The following is a 17,118-nucleotide window of genomic DNA, read 5'->3' on the forward strand; positions in this document are numbered from 1 at the left end:
AGCTGTTTGGCTTGTACCTCTGGGGCAAAACTTCTGAAATGATTAAAGGAAATTAAAACTGTCCGGGAACTCACTGGCTGCATGTGACTATCTTCCCACGGGGAAGCCACAGCTCACTGTTGCCTGGCTGCTTTTTTTTTTGTATTATGTAAACTTCCCCCACTCCACCCTCTTCCCTCTCTTGCTCTTTCTTAAAGTTGTTGGAAAGAGCATAAATTCATTCTGGACATTATTTTCCAGCAGACGTAAGAAACATACAAAAATGAATAAAGACCAGGAGTTTTTTGGCTTATTAGGGAATTTCCTGTTTATCTGTGAAATCGCAGGCATTTGCATGTGTTGGCATTTGCAGGCACAGGAGGAAATCGATACTTTGTCAAAATAATCTATAGAGGGCATTAATTGTGCGTCAAGTGATCATTTTGCAGCTCAGAAGCATTTATTATCTTCTAGGGTTGAGGTTTCTGTGGTTTGGGGATTATGGCCAATTGGAATGACAGTGTGCATCGTCTAGACGGTGGAATGTAGTGGGTAAGCAGGGGGGCTGACGTCACAGGCCCAGCTGCAGTGAGGAGCTGGGACTTGCCATTCGTTCACTCTGGGACCTCGCGCACGTCTCTCCATTTTCCTAGGGCTTCGTCTCCTCGTTTGCCTACGGGGATAATCTTGACCTCTTGGGATGAGGATTAAACAAAACCCAAAACAGCACTGATTACATGATAGCTGTTGTCGTCATCATCAGCACCACAGCAATAGTTTTGCATCTTTTTTGGTTTTTAAGGAAAAAATAAAATACGGGCCCTTGGTGGGGATAAGCTTGTCTCCTTATAGATACGCTCTGCCACGTGCTGACCCGAGCTTCAGGCAGAGCGTGATCATCTTAGAGCTGCAGGTTTTAGGTTGCAGAATACAGGTTTATACCGAGGTTGATCACTTTCTAGAATGAGACAGGTGGAGGAGACCAGAGGGATTTAACCGCTTGACCCCCTGACCTTGGCAGCACGTATGGCACCGTTTCTAATCGAGTGTTCCTGCTGAGCTCGCCTCTGGCCTTCACATAGGTACCAAAATTGAAAGGAGCAAGGATGGATCGCCACTGCTTACACCCACTCATCCCAGTTCAGATCCTGAGAGTTACCGAGAGTGAAGTTCTTTGCCCATGAATTTGCAGGCAGTTATCATCATGCCCCCTCAACGTCTGTTCTTTTGTCACTTCAGCATCTCGAACAGCTCTTCAACTGAGACTGGTTCTGCCCTCTTTGTGACCCTGGCTTCCCTCTGGATTTGCTTCAGAAAGTTAATGTCTCTCCTCTTAAGTGTGTTTCCAGAAACGGGTGCAATATTCCAGACACCTCCGTGTGGAGCATAGAAGCTCTGTTGCCAGAGTTTCGTCTTTGAAATGAATAATCTCAGTTGCTAATAAGATTGCACTGCTGTTTTCACATTTCAGATTAAATCATTTTGAAATTTAAATGGAAAGTGAGGGAGGCAGTGACAAAACCCATCTATACCAAGACCAGTCAACCAAATAAAAATCGTTTTGCTCATTGACCCACCCATGAAGAAAAAAATCCCATTCCTATGTCTTGCGTTTAAGCACATGCTAAGTTCTAGGAGCCTTCATAACTAGTTCTTGACTAAAGATGGCCAGGCTAGTTTTGAGTAAAACAAAATCAAGTGGCAGTTAGAAGAATCTAAAATTTATACGTTGTGCAGTTAAGTTGATTTAAAAGATAAATCTCTCTAGAAATACCTGTATATTTAATTTGGCTGGAGGATAGCATCTTTAGCTTGGGGCTAAAGTTTTAATCTATAGTGTGGAATATTACTCCAGCAGTGCTGAAGACATGTTGATTAAAATAAAAAGCAGCCCTGATGACAATATGTTTGGGAAGAGCTTTTTCAACGTGAGGATCCGTCTGGCATGTACCTCCTCATCTTGGTTTGCGTCTGTCTTTGCATCCTGCGAAGCTCTGAGCCTTTCCTCCCTGGCATATAGATAGTCTTCAGGTCCACAGGTTCACAGAAAAAGTTTCCCAAGCAATTGGTTGAACCTTGGGCCAAGTTGAAAGAGGCCCAGTTCAACATGACGGGTGTGGGTACGTTTACCAATTAGTTAAACAACAAATCTAAGTGGCATGGAGGGGACACAGTGACGTTCCCCTCTTCCCTAGTTTCTTAGGAAGCATTTTAACTGAAGGGCGAGTGGAACAATTCATTTAATTGGAGCTGAAGGCTGTAGAGGAGAGGCAGAATCCAACCAGAGTTTTGCCTGTCCTGAAAAATACCAGGACGGGCACAATCTGGGGAATGACTGATATAGAAAAGGAAACTTCAGCTGGAGGAAAACCAGCTGGAGATTGTCCAGGGCTGTAAGCTTGTGGGAGTGGATATGGGTACGTCTCTTGTTTTTGGTGTCGTGGAGATCGGAGAGTCTGCAGAGCTAAGTTGAAAGTTGGAATCCTGTCCACTCCATTACATCCCAACAATGGGCAGCAAATGCTGCCCCCTACTGTGTACCACTCTGTCTAAAGGTATTCATGATCTGGGGCATCCTTATTTGGAAAGACAAGTCGGCATCGCTCTGGGACCGGGCCCTGCCACTTCTCGTCAAATTAACAAAGCAAATTAACAAAAGGTGTTTCATTTTGGAGAGAGTTTGTCCAGCCACCAGGCATTCACTTGATAACGAGGGTGACAGAGGCTCTCTTCTTGATTCCTATTTGTTGGCCCAATTAGCTGTGTTTATCTTGGGCCTGTGATTCTAAGGAACCACTTGGAAGAGAACTCTGATATTTTAGACAATTCAAATAACTCAGATAATAGAATGTGGCAGATATACATATACTTGAAAAACACTACTGGATCTTATTTCTTATAAAATACACTAGGTCTTGGGGAGTTCCCTGGTGGCCTAGTGGTTAAAGGATTCGGTTGTCACTGCTGGGGTTCAGGTTCAAGCCCTGGCCCCAGAATTTCTGCATGCCCAGGGGGTGGTGTGTGTGTGTATGCATGTGTGCACCCCCCACACACACGGTCTTGGGGCCAAGTATTAAGAGGGGAGCAGACTTGGCTAGCCTCAGGATACTCCACCAGGGTATGGGAGTCTAAGCGGGTGATGGCCATCCAGATAGCTCGGGTCCATTCTTTAAGCACACTCACCATTAGCCACCTAGCACCATATTCTCTAGGAGCCAGGAAATGGTGAGAAAAATATAGTTAACCAAGAATTGTCTTTTGCCTAAAAATAGCCAACATCTATATAGTGGTGTCAACTTCGAGTTTCCACCTGACATTATGTCATTTGCTGTTGTGAATACCCCAATTATATAAGAGAACGGACAGGATCAGAGAGGTTCAAGGCTTCAGATGCAGGTTTTCCAATGCCAGGTGCTGTTTCCTTTCTGCTACATCCTGCTGTCTCTCAGGAGAGGGTCTGTTTACGGCTGAGTTGCAACTCCACTGGAGGCCGAGGAGGCAAGGACAAATGCTGGTATTTTCAGATAGGTCGTTATTATTAGGCTTTGCCCTGTAATAACTGTTAAATCACGCCTAAGGCGTGCCTTGTGGCAAGGTCAGGGCACCTATAAAGCATTTCTGTAAAGTTAAATCCCTGTTGCGAGGCTTCTAAGGTTTTTATATTTTAATGAAGTTATTAAAATGAAAGTTCAGACTTGCATAATTCATAAGCATTCACTGCCTCTTTTAACATCTCTGCCACAAAACTCTTCTTAAAAATTTTTCACTGAAATTCTTATATAAAACATGAGCACGCCTTCCAGTTAAGATAAAAATAGATTTCTAATTATAGTAAACCGAAGCTTCCATGCAATATAGTATAGCTCTTTAGGCTAGTTTAATGTATAATGTGTTCCCTGCATGTAAAGAAGGGCTGCAAAATTCAAGAGTGTTTTCTAGATACTAGGCATTTTGAATTGGCAACTTTTAGGATGAGCAGCTTTCACATGTTTAAATAGTTTTGTAAAATTAAGAAATTGAGAAAATCTCTTAAAATGTTGGTTTTGCATGGAGAGCAGACCTGTGGTTGCCACGGGGAGGAGGGAGGGAGTGGGATGGCCTGGGAGTTTGGGATGAGTAGATGCAAACGCTATTATATTTAGAATGGATACACAATAAGGTCTTCCTGTATAGCACAGGGAACTATGTCCAATCTCTTGGTATAAACCATATGGAAAATAATATAAAAAATGTATATATATGCATGACTGAGTCATTTGCTATACAGCAGAAATTGGCACAACATTGTAAATCAGCTGTGTGTTAATTAAAAATGTTGGTTTTGACTTTGGTAGAGATATACATCTTTACTTTGACTTGCAGTGACTGTCACAGACCTCTTCAACGTGCTATCAGAATAATGCTGTTGGATTGAGTGTGTTAATAGATTCCAACTCCTGCAAATAGAGCTGATGAAAATTTGAAAATCTACAAGCTAATGACCTGAGTTGTTGTTTTTTTTTTTTGGTGCTCTTTGCAATCAATCAAGGTTGTTTTTTTTTAAGCAGCACATTTTTAGATTTTGAACTTAGGGTAATTGCATCTTACTTTAAAATCTTTTCCTATGTAGAGGCACGGTGAGACTGTATAAATGTAACATTGTATCTTTCAGCCGTGGGAGCCAATAGGAGAAGCAGCAGCAAGAAAATTTCAGAAACATGACCAAAAAAAATGGAACTTTTTCCCATTGTGTTTCTTTTATTGATTAGTAGGAGCTCTTTTAATTCCAGGGATATTAATGCCTTTGCTTTCTTCCAATCTGTTAATGGTGCTTAATAATAATTCGGAAGGAACTGACATCTTTACATTTAGGGCACATTATTCTGTTTAGGTCTTGGATTAAGTCATTTATCTGCCTGCCTGCCTGCCTATCTATCTATCTTTTTATCTTTTTCAGGGCCATATGTGCGGCATATGGATGTTCCCAGGCTAGGGGTTGAATCGGAGCAGCAGCTGCTGGCTTACACCATAGCCAAAACTTGTGAGATCTGACCTATGTCTGCCTGCGACCTACACCACAGCTCCCGGCAATGCTGGCTCCTTAACCCACTGAACCAGGCCAGGGATGCAACCTGCAACCTCACAGGATACTAGATGGGTTCCCTACCACGGAGCCACGATGGGAACTCTGCTTTCAGTCCTTTAAAGTTAGGCAGTTTTTCCTCACAGCTATGTTTATAAAGGAATTGCTAAACACTTTAGGGTACCTCCGAACAAAGAGTCCTAGCAGAAGCAACGGCACATCTGTACACACTGGCCTGGAAGGATCTCTGTTATGCATCGCTAGGTGAAAAATATTAAAGAGTAATATGTTTCATATGATCCTATTTCTATAAAATGCATATATATTATATGTGCATTTGTAATTTATATAAATCCAAAAAGAAAATACTGATAATAAGTTTCAAATTGTTTCCCTGAGACAGTGAATTATCTCTGAATGGGAGGAGGTTAGAGGGACTAGTTTGAGGCTTAATTTTTCACCTTCCATGTGAAATTAGTGGTGGGGTTTTAGGTTAGTTTAATTTTATTAAGCTTCTCTATGATTTGAAAACTAAAAATCTAGGGAAACAGTGTAACAGTGCTAGTGGCGACAGTACTTGTTTCCTTAATTAGGCTATGAAAGTCCCTAATACTGTCACCAAGTGGCAGCTGTTACTTCTGTCCGTAGCTGTGACATCTATCAGTTCCATATGAACAAGTATTAGCTCTGCCAGTGTGCCATCACTACATCAGCGTTCAGCTCTTTTTGGTTCACGTGGGACAATTAAATATACTGAAATCAGTAGTTTTAAGTCTAGACTTTAAGTCCATCAACACAGTTGTTTTAGTTTTGAGGTTTTCAGTAAAAGCAGTTTTAGCTTTCTCAAGGAGATCAAAAAATATGCTTGTCTCATGTATGCAAGGTAAAAAGCTAATTTCTTAAAATCTTTTTTTTTTTTTGTAGAAGGAAAAAAATGATAGCCTCTTAGTTATCAAGGATCATTGAGAATAGTGTGTAGCAAAGATTAGGCCATTAGTAATTCAAAAAGGCCAGCAGCCGCTATGGTCTCTTGATTTTTATAAGGAGTTAGTCTGTCCAGCAGTGACTAAGATGCTGCGTCATTGCCTTATCTGTTCATGCTGAGCTAAAGATGTAACTGGGGGACCATTTTTTGTCATTTCTTCACTGGGCAATGTCTTTGTGACCCTCATTGAAGAGTAACTCCAGTAATATGTGCATTTCAGGGTTACTCTTTTCCTTGATCTCCTGAAAATACTCTATTTCACTTAAAAAAATACTAAGGGAGTGGGGAAGTAAAGGGAAATGAAAAAATCTGAAAACGACAATGAAAATCAATTTCAAGGACGACATTTTATGATCTCACTTAATAGTTGCTGTTGCTTTTATAGTGGGATTACTACTATACGACGCCAAAAAATTTCAGTAACTGGAGGAAATTAAGTCAGATCAGTTGGAAGGTGAAGGCAAAATAACCAGTTGGGTTGGCAGAATCTTAAAATCCATATGGGTGGTTTAGGCAAAGAATGTTGGAGTGTGTTCCCCTAATACAAGCGCCAGGGCCTCTGAGAAGGAGAACATAGATAGACACCGTCCGCTCTCAAGGTAGCTCATGGTACAAGCACATGGCAAAACTCAGAAAAGGAAAGAAAGAAGAAGGGCGATGGATTTATCAAGAACAAGGGATAAAGAGACCAAAGAGAAATAATAAGTCATTTTGGAAGTGAAAGTGACTATCGTAAAATTGCTACTTTTTTTAAAAAAAGACTGTTTTTGATGATTCTGTTGTTTCTCTGAGCATCAGTGCAGCATTTCAGACACACAAGTATTTTCCATTTTTGTCACTTAACTGTTGTAGGCCCAATGGGAAATGGGAAGCCTCATTAAAGGAAGTAAAAAAAATGGCAAAGACATTTGCCATATTTTTAAAATAGTTTTAGTTAATCTTTATCAAATGCATACAATGTAGGTAATACAATCTCTTAAAGCTCATCACGTATAGTTTTACAACCAGAAGTATTTGGGGGCTTTAATTTGGCCAGTGCAATTGTCTACTAAAATCTGACCTTTACTATTCCTTTCCTGTTTTCTGAGTGGAGAACGGAGGATAGATGGAAACTCAAGAATGCAAATGTAGCCATTCTGGGTTGAATGAGTGAGCTGTGCGGCTGTGGGGCCTGTGGCCGATGGTCACCCGTGGAGAGGCAGGGGGTCCTACAGGACAACGCAAAATCAAGGTGTAGAGTTGTCCCTTTTCAAGCCTGTGACTCCAGACAGACTCATTCATTGATCTCTGTCTGTTCCCTCTCCTAGAGCAACAAGTTTTGACTGCCCAACTGTAAAGTAGCAGAGAAAACTTGACGAAGAATCTGAGTAGAAAGGCGCCTTTGAGGTCCTCAGTGGCCCTCCCTTTTATCTGTCTTTGCAAACATCAAAGTCACTTCCTAATTCTAGCGTTGTGGGATTTGATGAGCAGGTAGGTCTTATTCCAGCTCTGCCTTTCATGATTCTCGGACTTTAATCACATCTCGGCTCAGCTTTCCTTTTCCAGACTACAAAGTCTCCATCTTCTTCGCCTGTCCTCATCCACACCCTTCATCCTGCTTGAGCCACCTCTCTGCTAGCTGGTCCTGAACCCCACTGTATCTCCCTTAAGGCGAGTGACCATAACCACAGGCTCTCCACATGGATAAGCTTCAGTCTGGAACAAAGGCAGGGCCTTTTTTTCCCCTCTTGAATTTACAGAATCTTCCAGGACAACCCCAAGTCTCTTAGGGTGTAGTGGAGCCCTTGACATATGTCTTCAAGGGATGGCTCTATATGAATTTTCTTGGTTTAAAGGTGACCCTATTATTTTATAGTCTAACTCTTTTCCCTTTCAGGGTATTACTTCTCACTTGCTCACACTAAAGCTCACTGACCACACTTAAAATTACTCAGCCTAGCAAGGTGGGTTTTTTTTAAAATTTTTATAGCTATTTATCTGTATCATATGGAAGTTCCATCATACGGAAGTCCAGTGGGATCTGAGCCACAGTTCCGACCTAGGCCGTAGCTGCCCCCAAACCGGATCCTTTAACCCACTGTGCCGGGCCAGGGATTGAAGCCGCACCTCCACAGTGACCTGAGCCTTTGCAGTTGGATTCTTATCCCACTGCACCACAGCGGGAACTCCCTAGCAAGACATTTTTGATTTATTCACTGAGCTTGGAATGGCAATGACTGGAACCAGGTGTTACCTTCAAAACTGGGAGTTTCAAGGTGACTAGTAAAAACTCTCAGACCTCTTTGGAACTATTTCTCCTTCTCCATGTGTGGATCTCCTGTTGACATTGTCCAGCTGAGCTCTATTTTCCTAAGCTGTCCGTTGTAATTCGATTTTTTTTCAGTTTATAATGTGCATATATAATGTTGGCCCACAGAATCCCCTCTAGCAGTTTAGAGGGGAGTGAAGCTTTGTACTATCACGTCGTATTTTCCCCCATTCCAATAATAGCACACACTGTCTTCCAGGCTCAGCCCTTGATATTTTGCATAGTAGGGAAAATTTTTTTTGTGTATGTTTTTTAGGGCTGCACCCACAGCATATGGAGGTTCCCAGGCTAGGGGTTGAATTGGAGCTGTAACTGCTGGCCTACACCACAGCCCCAGCAACACAGGATCCGAGCTGGGTCTGCGACCTACACCACAGCTTTGGCAATGCTGGATCCTTAACCCACTGAGCAAGACCAGGGATGGAACCTGCGTCCTCAGGAATACGAGTCAGATTCTTCTCTGCTGAGCCACAATGAAAACTCCGGTAGTAGGTGGAGTTTGTCTTTTCGTCTTCCTCTGCTTCCTAATAGGCACTGAAATCCCTCAGGCTTCCTTCGTAATGTTCTAGCAACGTCCCTGCACCTTGACCACTGATACAACTGAAACTACCGTGTTGTGTATCTTGTCCTCTTTTGTGTGTAAGGAGTCAGTCACTAAAATAACATATCAGTCTATACACTGAAAAAATGACAGGGTTTTTCAGCCTGGAAATCTCTCATTATTCATTGGCTGAACTTACAGACTCATTGATCCTGTCTTTGCCATGTAAGAAACCAAAAAATAATTGAACAGTGAAGTAATGAATTTATATTAGTGGTTTCCATGATCTAATTTTAGTTTAGGCATGAAGGAGTTTTAGAATTGGGTAGAATTTCTGGCCATCTCTCAAACTGTAGCTTGTAGTGAGCCATCTGTTACCCAGTTGAACCTGGTGAGAAAGATAATGCCCTAGAAGTCATGTTTTGCTCATGGTGTCCAAGGACTACTTGGGCTGACATCCTGCATCTGCCAGATACCAATTCTGTGACCTTGGCAAAAAGACTTACCTCTCTGTGCTTCAGTTCTACCAATAAAGTCGCACTAAAAATGGTATCTCCCTCGTAGGGTGGTAAATGGGGATTAAATCAGCTGACACATGTAAAGCGTCTAGTAGGGGGTCTGGCTTACATTGTGCTACATGAGTGTCTGCTGTTATTTGCTGTTTTGTTTGCTTTTGGGTGCCATGCTGTGGCATATGGAAGTTCCCAGGCTAGAGATCGAATCAGAACTTTAGCTGCTGGCCTACACCACAGACACAGCAATGCCGGATCTGAGCTGGACCTGTGACCTACACCACAGCTCACAGTAACTTCGAATTCTTAACCCACTGAGCAAGGCTAGGGATCCTGCATCCACAAGGATAGCAGTTGTGTTTGTTGCCGCTGAGCCACAACAGGAACTTCCTGCTGTTACTCGTACTTGTGTACCAAGGACCGCCATGGTGCCTGGCATCACATAGGTATTCATGTGATGCTGGTATGACTGTGCGTGTACTTGCCGGGTAATGGACCTAGGAGTTTTAGTGCTATTCTGAACGAATATGTTACAGCCTATCACTACTTTCTCGTGACTTTAAATCTAGCCCACACCCCACATCCGCCCTTCGCATTTCATGAAAAGCGCTGTTAATTCTTCAGGCATAGTATCCCTGTCCATTCTGTGGTAACTGTGGCTGGGTCTCACATTGTAGGATGATCCAGTTTAAATTTGAGTCATTTCTTTTTTAGATCAATTTGTTCACATCTTAGGGATTCAGACTATTATATATCAATATTATAATTAAGCATTTTGAAGAGTCACAGAATCTTGTAACATTCAAGCCTAAAATTAGGATGAAGCCTTCTGACATCACAGCCAACTTATTATGCATATTCCTATCTCATTAGCTCCATAAGAGGCCACTTTATTTGCATATTATTGCTTGACCCTGATATCATGGCCAATTAATTAGCATATCCCTATCTAATTGGCTCAAATAAGTTTTTGCCACATTATTTGTTGGCCCAGATCCCAGACTAGTGTCTTTTAGTCCAAATCAGTTGAATTTAGAGTGGTTTTCTTTGCCATGCTTTCAACACCAATGGAAGGACAGATAAGAGTCGGGGTCACAAACATTTAAAAGAATCCCTTACTGCTTTTGCCTTCCGTCAGAAAAGACTGAAGAAGAAAAGACAGTAATTTAGACATGTGGGTGAAAATTAGAACTCCCTAATAAAGCAACTTAAAAGCGTGTAATCACTTCTACTTTGCTGATTCAGGAGTCGTTTCTTCAAAAATTAGGTACTTGTTGGAAAAGTTTCAGATTTTAACTTGGGATATAAAGCCCAAACTGAACTTGCAGTTTTGACATTTCTCATTAAAGCTGTGTTCCGAGATCTTAGATTTCTGGGATGACCAAGACCAAAGCAAAACAACAACAAAAAAACCCTAAACCAAAAAGACACACGCAAAAACCAAAACCTGAAGAGCAATTGTAACATAAACAGGGCCAAGAAATTGGGAGCAAGGTATCTAGTTATTTCTGACTTGTGAGTCTACACAGGTATAAATTTGAATATGAAAATTATATAGCTAAAAATTGCAACCTCACACACGTAGGAATCCTCAACTTTTCTGATCAATTTCTTAGACCTCTTGGCTATAGACTGAATGTTAATGACCCCCCTAAAATTTCTGTGTTGAAATTGAGTCTCCAGTCTGATACTCTTAGAGATGGGACCTTGGAGGTGATTAGGTCTTGAGGGTGAAATTCTCCTGGATGAGATTAGTGACCTTGTAAAACAGACGCCAGAGAGCTCCTCTGCTCCTCCTCCCTTGTGGGGATATAGCGAAAACACTATCTCTGAACCAGGAGTGGGTTCACACCAGAAAGTAAATCTGCTGGAGCCTTTCTTTTGGAAACGTTAGCCTCCAGAACTGTACATTTCTGTTAATAAATTCCTATATGATGGTATTCTGCTAGAGCAGCCTGAGTGGACCAAGGCACTCTTTATATTCTTCCTCAATTATCACAAAAAGAAAACATTTATTATTTGAAGGGAGATTTATTCCCTATGTGCACATGTGTATTAAGATGTGGTTAGCAGGTGGGAGGCTTGGTTCTTGTCCAGGCATAAGGCAAAAGAGCTGCTCATTTCCTACTGCACCAACTTGCTCCCGAAGAGCAGCTATGCAGCCTGCAAGACTGAAGATTTCAATGCAAATACATAAACTCAGAAACTCTTGCTGTTGCTCGCAAATACTTGAGAACTGGGATAGTTAAGCATGAACGTTCAAGCATCTTATCGTAGATGCGTGAATGGCCCAATCACGTTTGTCACTGTTAAGTAAGAGTTGAGAATTTGAATAGTTTTCTATATTGGGGATATGATAGAGGCAAAATCTTTGCATAATGTATTTTGAATTAACATGGTAGAAACGAAAGAAACCAACCCTGTTGAAGAGTAGTAAGAAACTATTTTTTAAGATGTTTCTATTTATTATTTTCTTCAATATTTTTGCTTAATTACAAACCTTGTCTTAATTCACTATTAGGTCTTGCCAGACATGAGTCTACTCATGAGTCATTTGCCTGAACTGACAAGCCAATCCCACCAAACAGATTTTTTCCTGCTGAATAAGGCACTTGGTTAAATTGTCCATTGGTTGCTTTCACATTTTGCCTATTTAGCCCAAGATTTGATAACATCACTAATAGAAATGATTGCAGTAATATTTAGTGATCATTTTGGTATGCTGTCGTTTATTTCTCACGATAACCTTATAAACAAGATTCTTTTACCATTTCCTCCTTACAGATAATGAAGCCAGGGGCTTTGAAAGTCAGATAACTTGTCCAATGGCAAATTGCTAGCAATGGGAGAGTGGGATTTAAACACGGGAAAACCCCCCAACTTTGGTTCCAATTTTCTAACCATTTCCGGCAAATGTGGTTTGACATTTGAATTACCTGGTAGGATTATGTAACTATATAATCATTATATAATTTTGGTCTCCTTGGACATAGGTCAACTTACTTTGAGACAGACCATCCAAGTACTTAGAGTTATTTTAATGGTAAGTAGTTTAAACAAATTTGAAATGCAAGACTTGTTTTTTCAGGCCATAGCTTCTCTGTAAATAATTCATTACTCATTCTGCAGCTCGGCTCAGTGCTACCAGTCAGTGCGGGCATTGTGGGAAATAGAGACACAGAGCACGGTCTAGTGAGAGAAGCACGATGTTTCAGGGTACAAACAAACTACCAATATTTAAAAAAGGGAAAGATGTGTTCTTTTGGGATGCATCAGAAAAGACTTATGGAATCCCTCCATCTAAAATGCTCTCCTTTCCATGCACAGGTTATTGCCAAAATGTTAACTGCTTATGAGGCTTTCTCTGAGCACCCCATTGAAAACTTCTCCCTGGCATTCCTTATCCTACTTCCCAGCTTTGCTTTCTTCATAGCACTTAGCATCTCTTGGTGTATGATATGCTTTTCTTACTTACTGGCTTCCTGTTCTGCTGTAGCACATTACAATGTAGGCTGCATGAGAGAAGGGTCCTTTGGCTGTTTTTTCCATGGATGTAAAGCAGTTTCAGAACAATGGGCTAAAGTAGGGAGACGATACATAGCTGTTTAATGAGTGGAGGAAATAAGACTTAAGCTGGGCCTGATGAGTGGATAGGATTTAGCTAGACTTGTTGGATGGAAGAGAATTTCAGGTGAAGGAAATGACTTAGACAAAGAGTGATGGCAGCAAATTAAATAGTCTGTTTGGAGACCACTGTGCTGGTCAACATGGTTAAAACAGAAATATGGAGGGGCATAGTCTGGGAGCATCTGTGTATCATAGATACAATTATATAGACCTGAGCGATTATGACTTAATTTCATAGGCAGCAAGGAGCTCTCATGATTAGACCTCTTCAAGGATACTTAGCCTTTAAATATCTTCAATTTAATAATTAACAATTCCAGAAAAGTCATTCCAGAAAAGTCAGGTTTAGGGGTGGAACTGGGGTGGATGGATCCTGAAGTTAATGTAAGCGTTAACCGTGGCAAAACTGCCTGCTTTGGTTCCAGTTAACTAGTTATTTTCAGCAAATGTAACTTGGCATTTGAAAATGTATTTTTTTCTTTTTATAAAATTACAAAGACTAAATTGGATATAACCCGTGGCCTTGCAACTTTCACGTGGCAATGGTGATTGGCACCATGGATGAGTCATTCCAGGAGCCCTTCCCCCACTGGGGTAGTTAGCAGTAACCTAACTACACGTGGACATGACTGCAAGCCACATAAACAGAACTGCCAGACCCAACTTCCCTTCTCAGTTAAATCTCAGAAACGCCTCTGAACAAAAGAGATGGACAAGGGAGTAGAAGTCAGAGGCAAGAGGAGTACACTGGGATCAACACAGAGTCGTTGCAATATCGATCTCTGACCATGGGAGCTCGCTTCTGGGACCTTAGAAGAAGACAGAACAGATGAGAGATCCTGAGGTTACTGGCTTCATGGCAAAGCTTCTTCTGGAACTCTGATGAAGAGTGTAAGGCGATTTGGGAGGAAGTGTTAGCTGGAGGTGACTAGGAGGCGGTTGGCACAGGACTTTGGAAAGGAGCCTGTGAGCAGATACAGAGGGACTACGTGATGATAGTTGGTTATTGAATCAAAGGAGATGGAAAGGTCAAGGTTGTCTGAAGTCAGACCTCAGGATACTCAGTAGAATTCTGGGGGCAAACTGTTCTGACGCTGGAAAGATTGTCTGCACTCTACTCTTTTGCTGTCGGCTTAGACCCATTGCATTTATTAGCATTACTCAAGTTCAAATTATCACACCTTTGGCCAGTGGAAGCCTCTTCAAGGAGATTCCTAAGCCTGTTGACATGACCCTCTTCATCTCTGACAGTTCCCTGGCTTTCTGGGAGGATGAGGTCTTCCGGGCTGGGCACGGGTACATACCTCCTCTACCACATCTGGAATCTACCATTTCTCCGAAAGCTCCCGAGTCTGCTAGTGAGGAAAGGAATTTTATATCTGGTTTCAGGGATGATTGTGACTGCTGGGCCACTCTTTGTAGGCCTTCTCAGTGGATGAAGCCAGGAAAGATATATGTGTATAGATACGTACAAACGTATATACATATATTTTGCATCCTAGGCACATTTTCAAAAGAAACTGCTCATTATTCTAAATTCACTCTATAATTCTATTAGGCCAGCAAAGCAGTACATTTTGAAATGGGGTCTTAGTGACAGGAAAGAAATAGCGCAGATTCCCCAGGCGACTTATTTATAAAGAGAAATAAACTTGGGCACTAGGAGGATGTGGTTGACAGATGAGTGGTGCAGTTAAGTGAAAGCTTAGCATTCTTCTGCTGTTACGCTTCAGAATATCAAATCACCATATGCTGCATTAGGGTGACCTTTTGAAGTTTGCAATATTTTTATTGGAGGAAGCACTGAGTAACCAGTGAGGCCACTTCTAGTTCCACAGCCACAAACAATGACAGCTCTAGTCTATTTATGAGGACCCTGTGGCATAGCAAGAAAATTTCTCACACTTTAGTGAGTTACTAGGAAATCAAAAATAAAGTCGATTTAATCACACAGAGAAGAAAATAAAAACAGCCGTGCTCAGCCGCGGAAACGGCAAGTCCTTGAAATGACTTTGCTTTTGAACAAGAGTATGTCTGACCCACTCTTTAAAAGACTAAGATTGAGTTGTAAAGAACTGAAAATCCCGAAGTCTCCCCATGCCCCACATCAGCCAGAGAAAATAAATGTGTTACCGTGAGGATTCACCCTCAGGTTTTTTTTTTTTTTTTCCACACATATTTGAAATGCCGCATGTTGACATAAAACAGTATTGTTCAAACACTCTTAGGCTATATTTGATATATTTACCTAATATTTAAGTCTCAACATACAAGTGTAAGTATTACCTGATGAGGCTCAGAGAAAATGCTATTTTCATGTTACACATGAGCACTGACACAAAAAGGCAAAAAAACCCTCAACAACATCAGAATTGGTCATAGGCATTGCCTTTCAAAAGAGAAGCAAAACTTTTCAGCTTTCAGTGCCATACGATTGACAACTGATGCTTTGGCTATGAAGTGGGAAAATAGGTTTCCTCGTCTCTGCCAGTTCCAACACACTGAGACAGGCTTCCTGGGGCTCTGTGTTGAGATGAATTCTTGAGACTGTTTCCAGGCTCCGTGGGAAAGAACTGTGATCAATTAAGGAGTCGGGAGTCTCGGCGTGCGTGCTATCTGTTTGGTAGCCTTGATGAAGCAGCATCACACACACACACACACACACACACAAACTAAACATCACGGACTTACCGGATAAGCCGCCCACATCCATCTTCTTCAGGTTCTTTGCCTCCAGAATGACCACAGTCAGTTTGCCAGCAGTAGGGACATAGCGAAGGGAGAAGCAGATATCACCCAGTTTCTCTTGCTGTGAAAAGCAACAAGAAAGTGTAAGTAATTTTTCAAATAAAGGTGAATGCAGTTTGTACAGAAACACTGTCACCTCCCCAGGGAGGAGGATTAGGACAGCGAGAATTTGAAAATGCATGTTCCCTGGCATTTACCCAGTGGTCTTTCATTTACCGAGGTGTCATCAAGACAGATGGCAACCCTTTTCAGTTTTTACGTAGCTCATTTGTACTTGAACATTCATCAAAATATATCTATAATTCAGCAGTTGAGGAGATAAGCCCGAGATGACTTTAAATTTTAGAGATGGCATCCTGAATAGGATGGCACGACTCTTGACAAACATTTGTAACTTTATTAAATAACTTTGAAAAGGGAATAGGATGGCAAGACTCTTGGCAAACATTCGTAACTTTATTAAATAACTTTGAAAAGGGCCTATACTTTTTTTTTTTTTTGTAGAATCAACTTATTTTTTTTTTTTTTGCCTTTTTGCATTTTATTTTATTATTTATTTATTTGCTTTTTAGGGCTGCACCCGAGGCCTATGTAGGTTCCCAGGCTAGGGGTCACATCAGAGCTACAGCCGCTGGCCTGCACCACAGCTCATCAATGCCAGATCCTTAACCCACTGAGCAAGACCAGGTCTCAAACCTGCATCCTATGGATACTAGTCGGGTTTATGAACTGCTGAGACCCAAAAGAAACCCCGGTCTTTTTGCATTTTAAATGGGATTATGTCTAATACTTAGACTCGGGGGCAGGGGGAAGACTTGGATTTGTGTTCCATTCAAATTCTATTGATTGATGAGAAATTCTACAATCCTAATAGCAGAAATGCAACAAAGTATAAGGTTTTGCACTTTTTAGATTTGTTCATTTCAAGTGAGGTCCTTCTTTTGCCTTATCCTAAAATCGATAAAATGTTACGAGATGGGTTTAAAAATTGGAATACACAGTAACAGCGCTTCTTAGAGCCCCTCACGTTATTTCATTGGGACTGCATTTTAATCCCAGGAACATCCACCAATCCTACACTTGAGTGCTTCTGAACCAACAACTGATGAAAATGATAATGCTACATAAGACGAAGCTTTTCTGGAAAAGACGATATGGTTCTCCTACCTTAAATGCCTTAATTTTTAGGATAACTAAGAACCATGGTATTAAACATGAGAAAAATATATGCAGTCATATTTATAAGCATGAGAGAGGGGCAGGGACGTGGAGTTTGTTGTAGCCTCAGAAGCTGGAGTGCGACACTGCTCTCCGACATAGGGAATTAAGCACACATAGAGTGAATCAGGGTTAGTC

At 41.3% G+C, this 17,118-nt stretch overlaps 1 protein-coding gene across 5 annotated transcripts in view; it reads right to left on the reverse strand.

Annotated features, from left to right (window-relative positions):
- The window catches only part of SYT1 (synaptotagmin 1), a 521,895-nt gene that overhangs the window by 72,002 nt on the left and 432,775 nt on the right, over positions 1–17,118 (reverse strand). For all 5 annotated transcript variants that reach the window (XM_084957784.1, XM_084957786.1, XM_084957783.1 and 2 more), the window contains one exon: positions 15,706–15,823. In XM_084957784.1, coding sequence (XP_084813910.1) covers positions 15,706–15,823 — 118 coding nt within the window. The remainder of the gene's footprint in view (positions 1–15,705; positions 15,824–17,118) is intronic.

Source organism: Sus scrofa, chromosome 5 (assembly GCF_054392235.1).
Source record: "Sus scrofa isolate SSC_HxYL_T2T_F1_AM1 chromosome 5, Sscrofa_HxYL_maternal_Yorkshire_Landrace_v2.0, whole genome shotgun sequence".
Lineage (NCBI taxonomy): Eukaryota > Metazoa > Chordata > Mammalia > Artiodactyla > Suidae > Sus > Sus scrofa.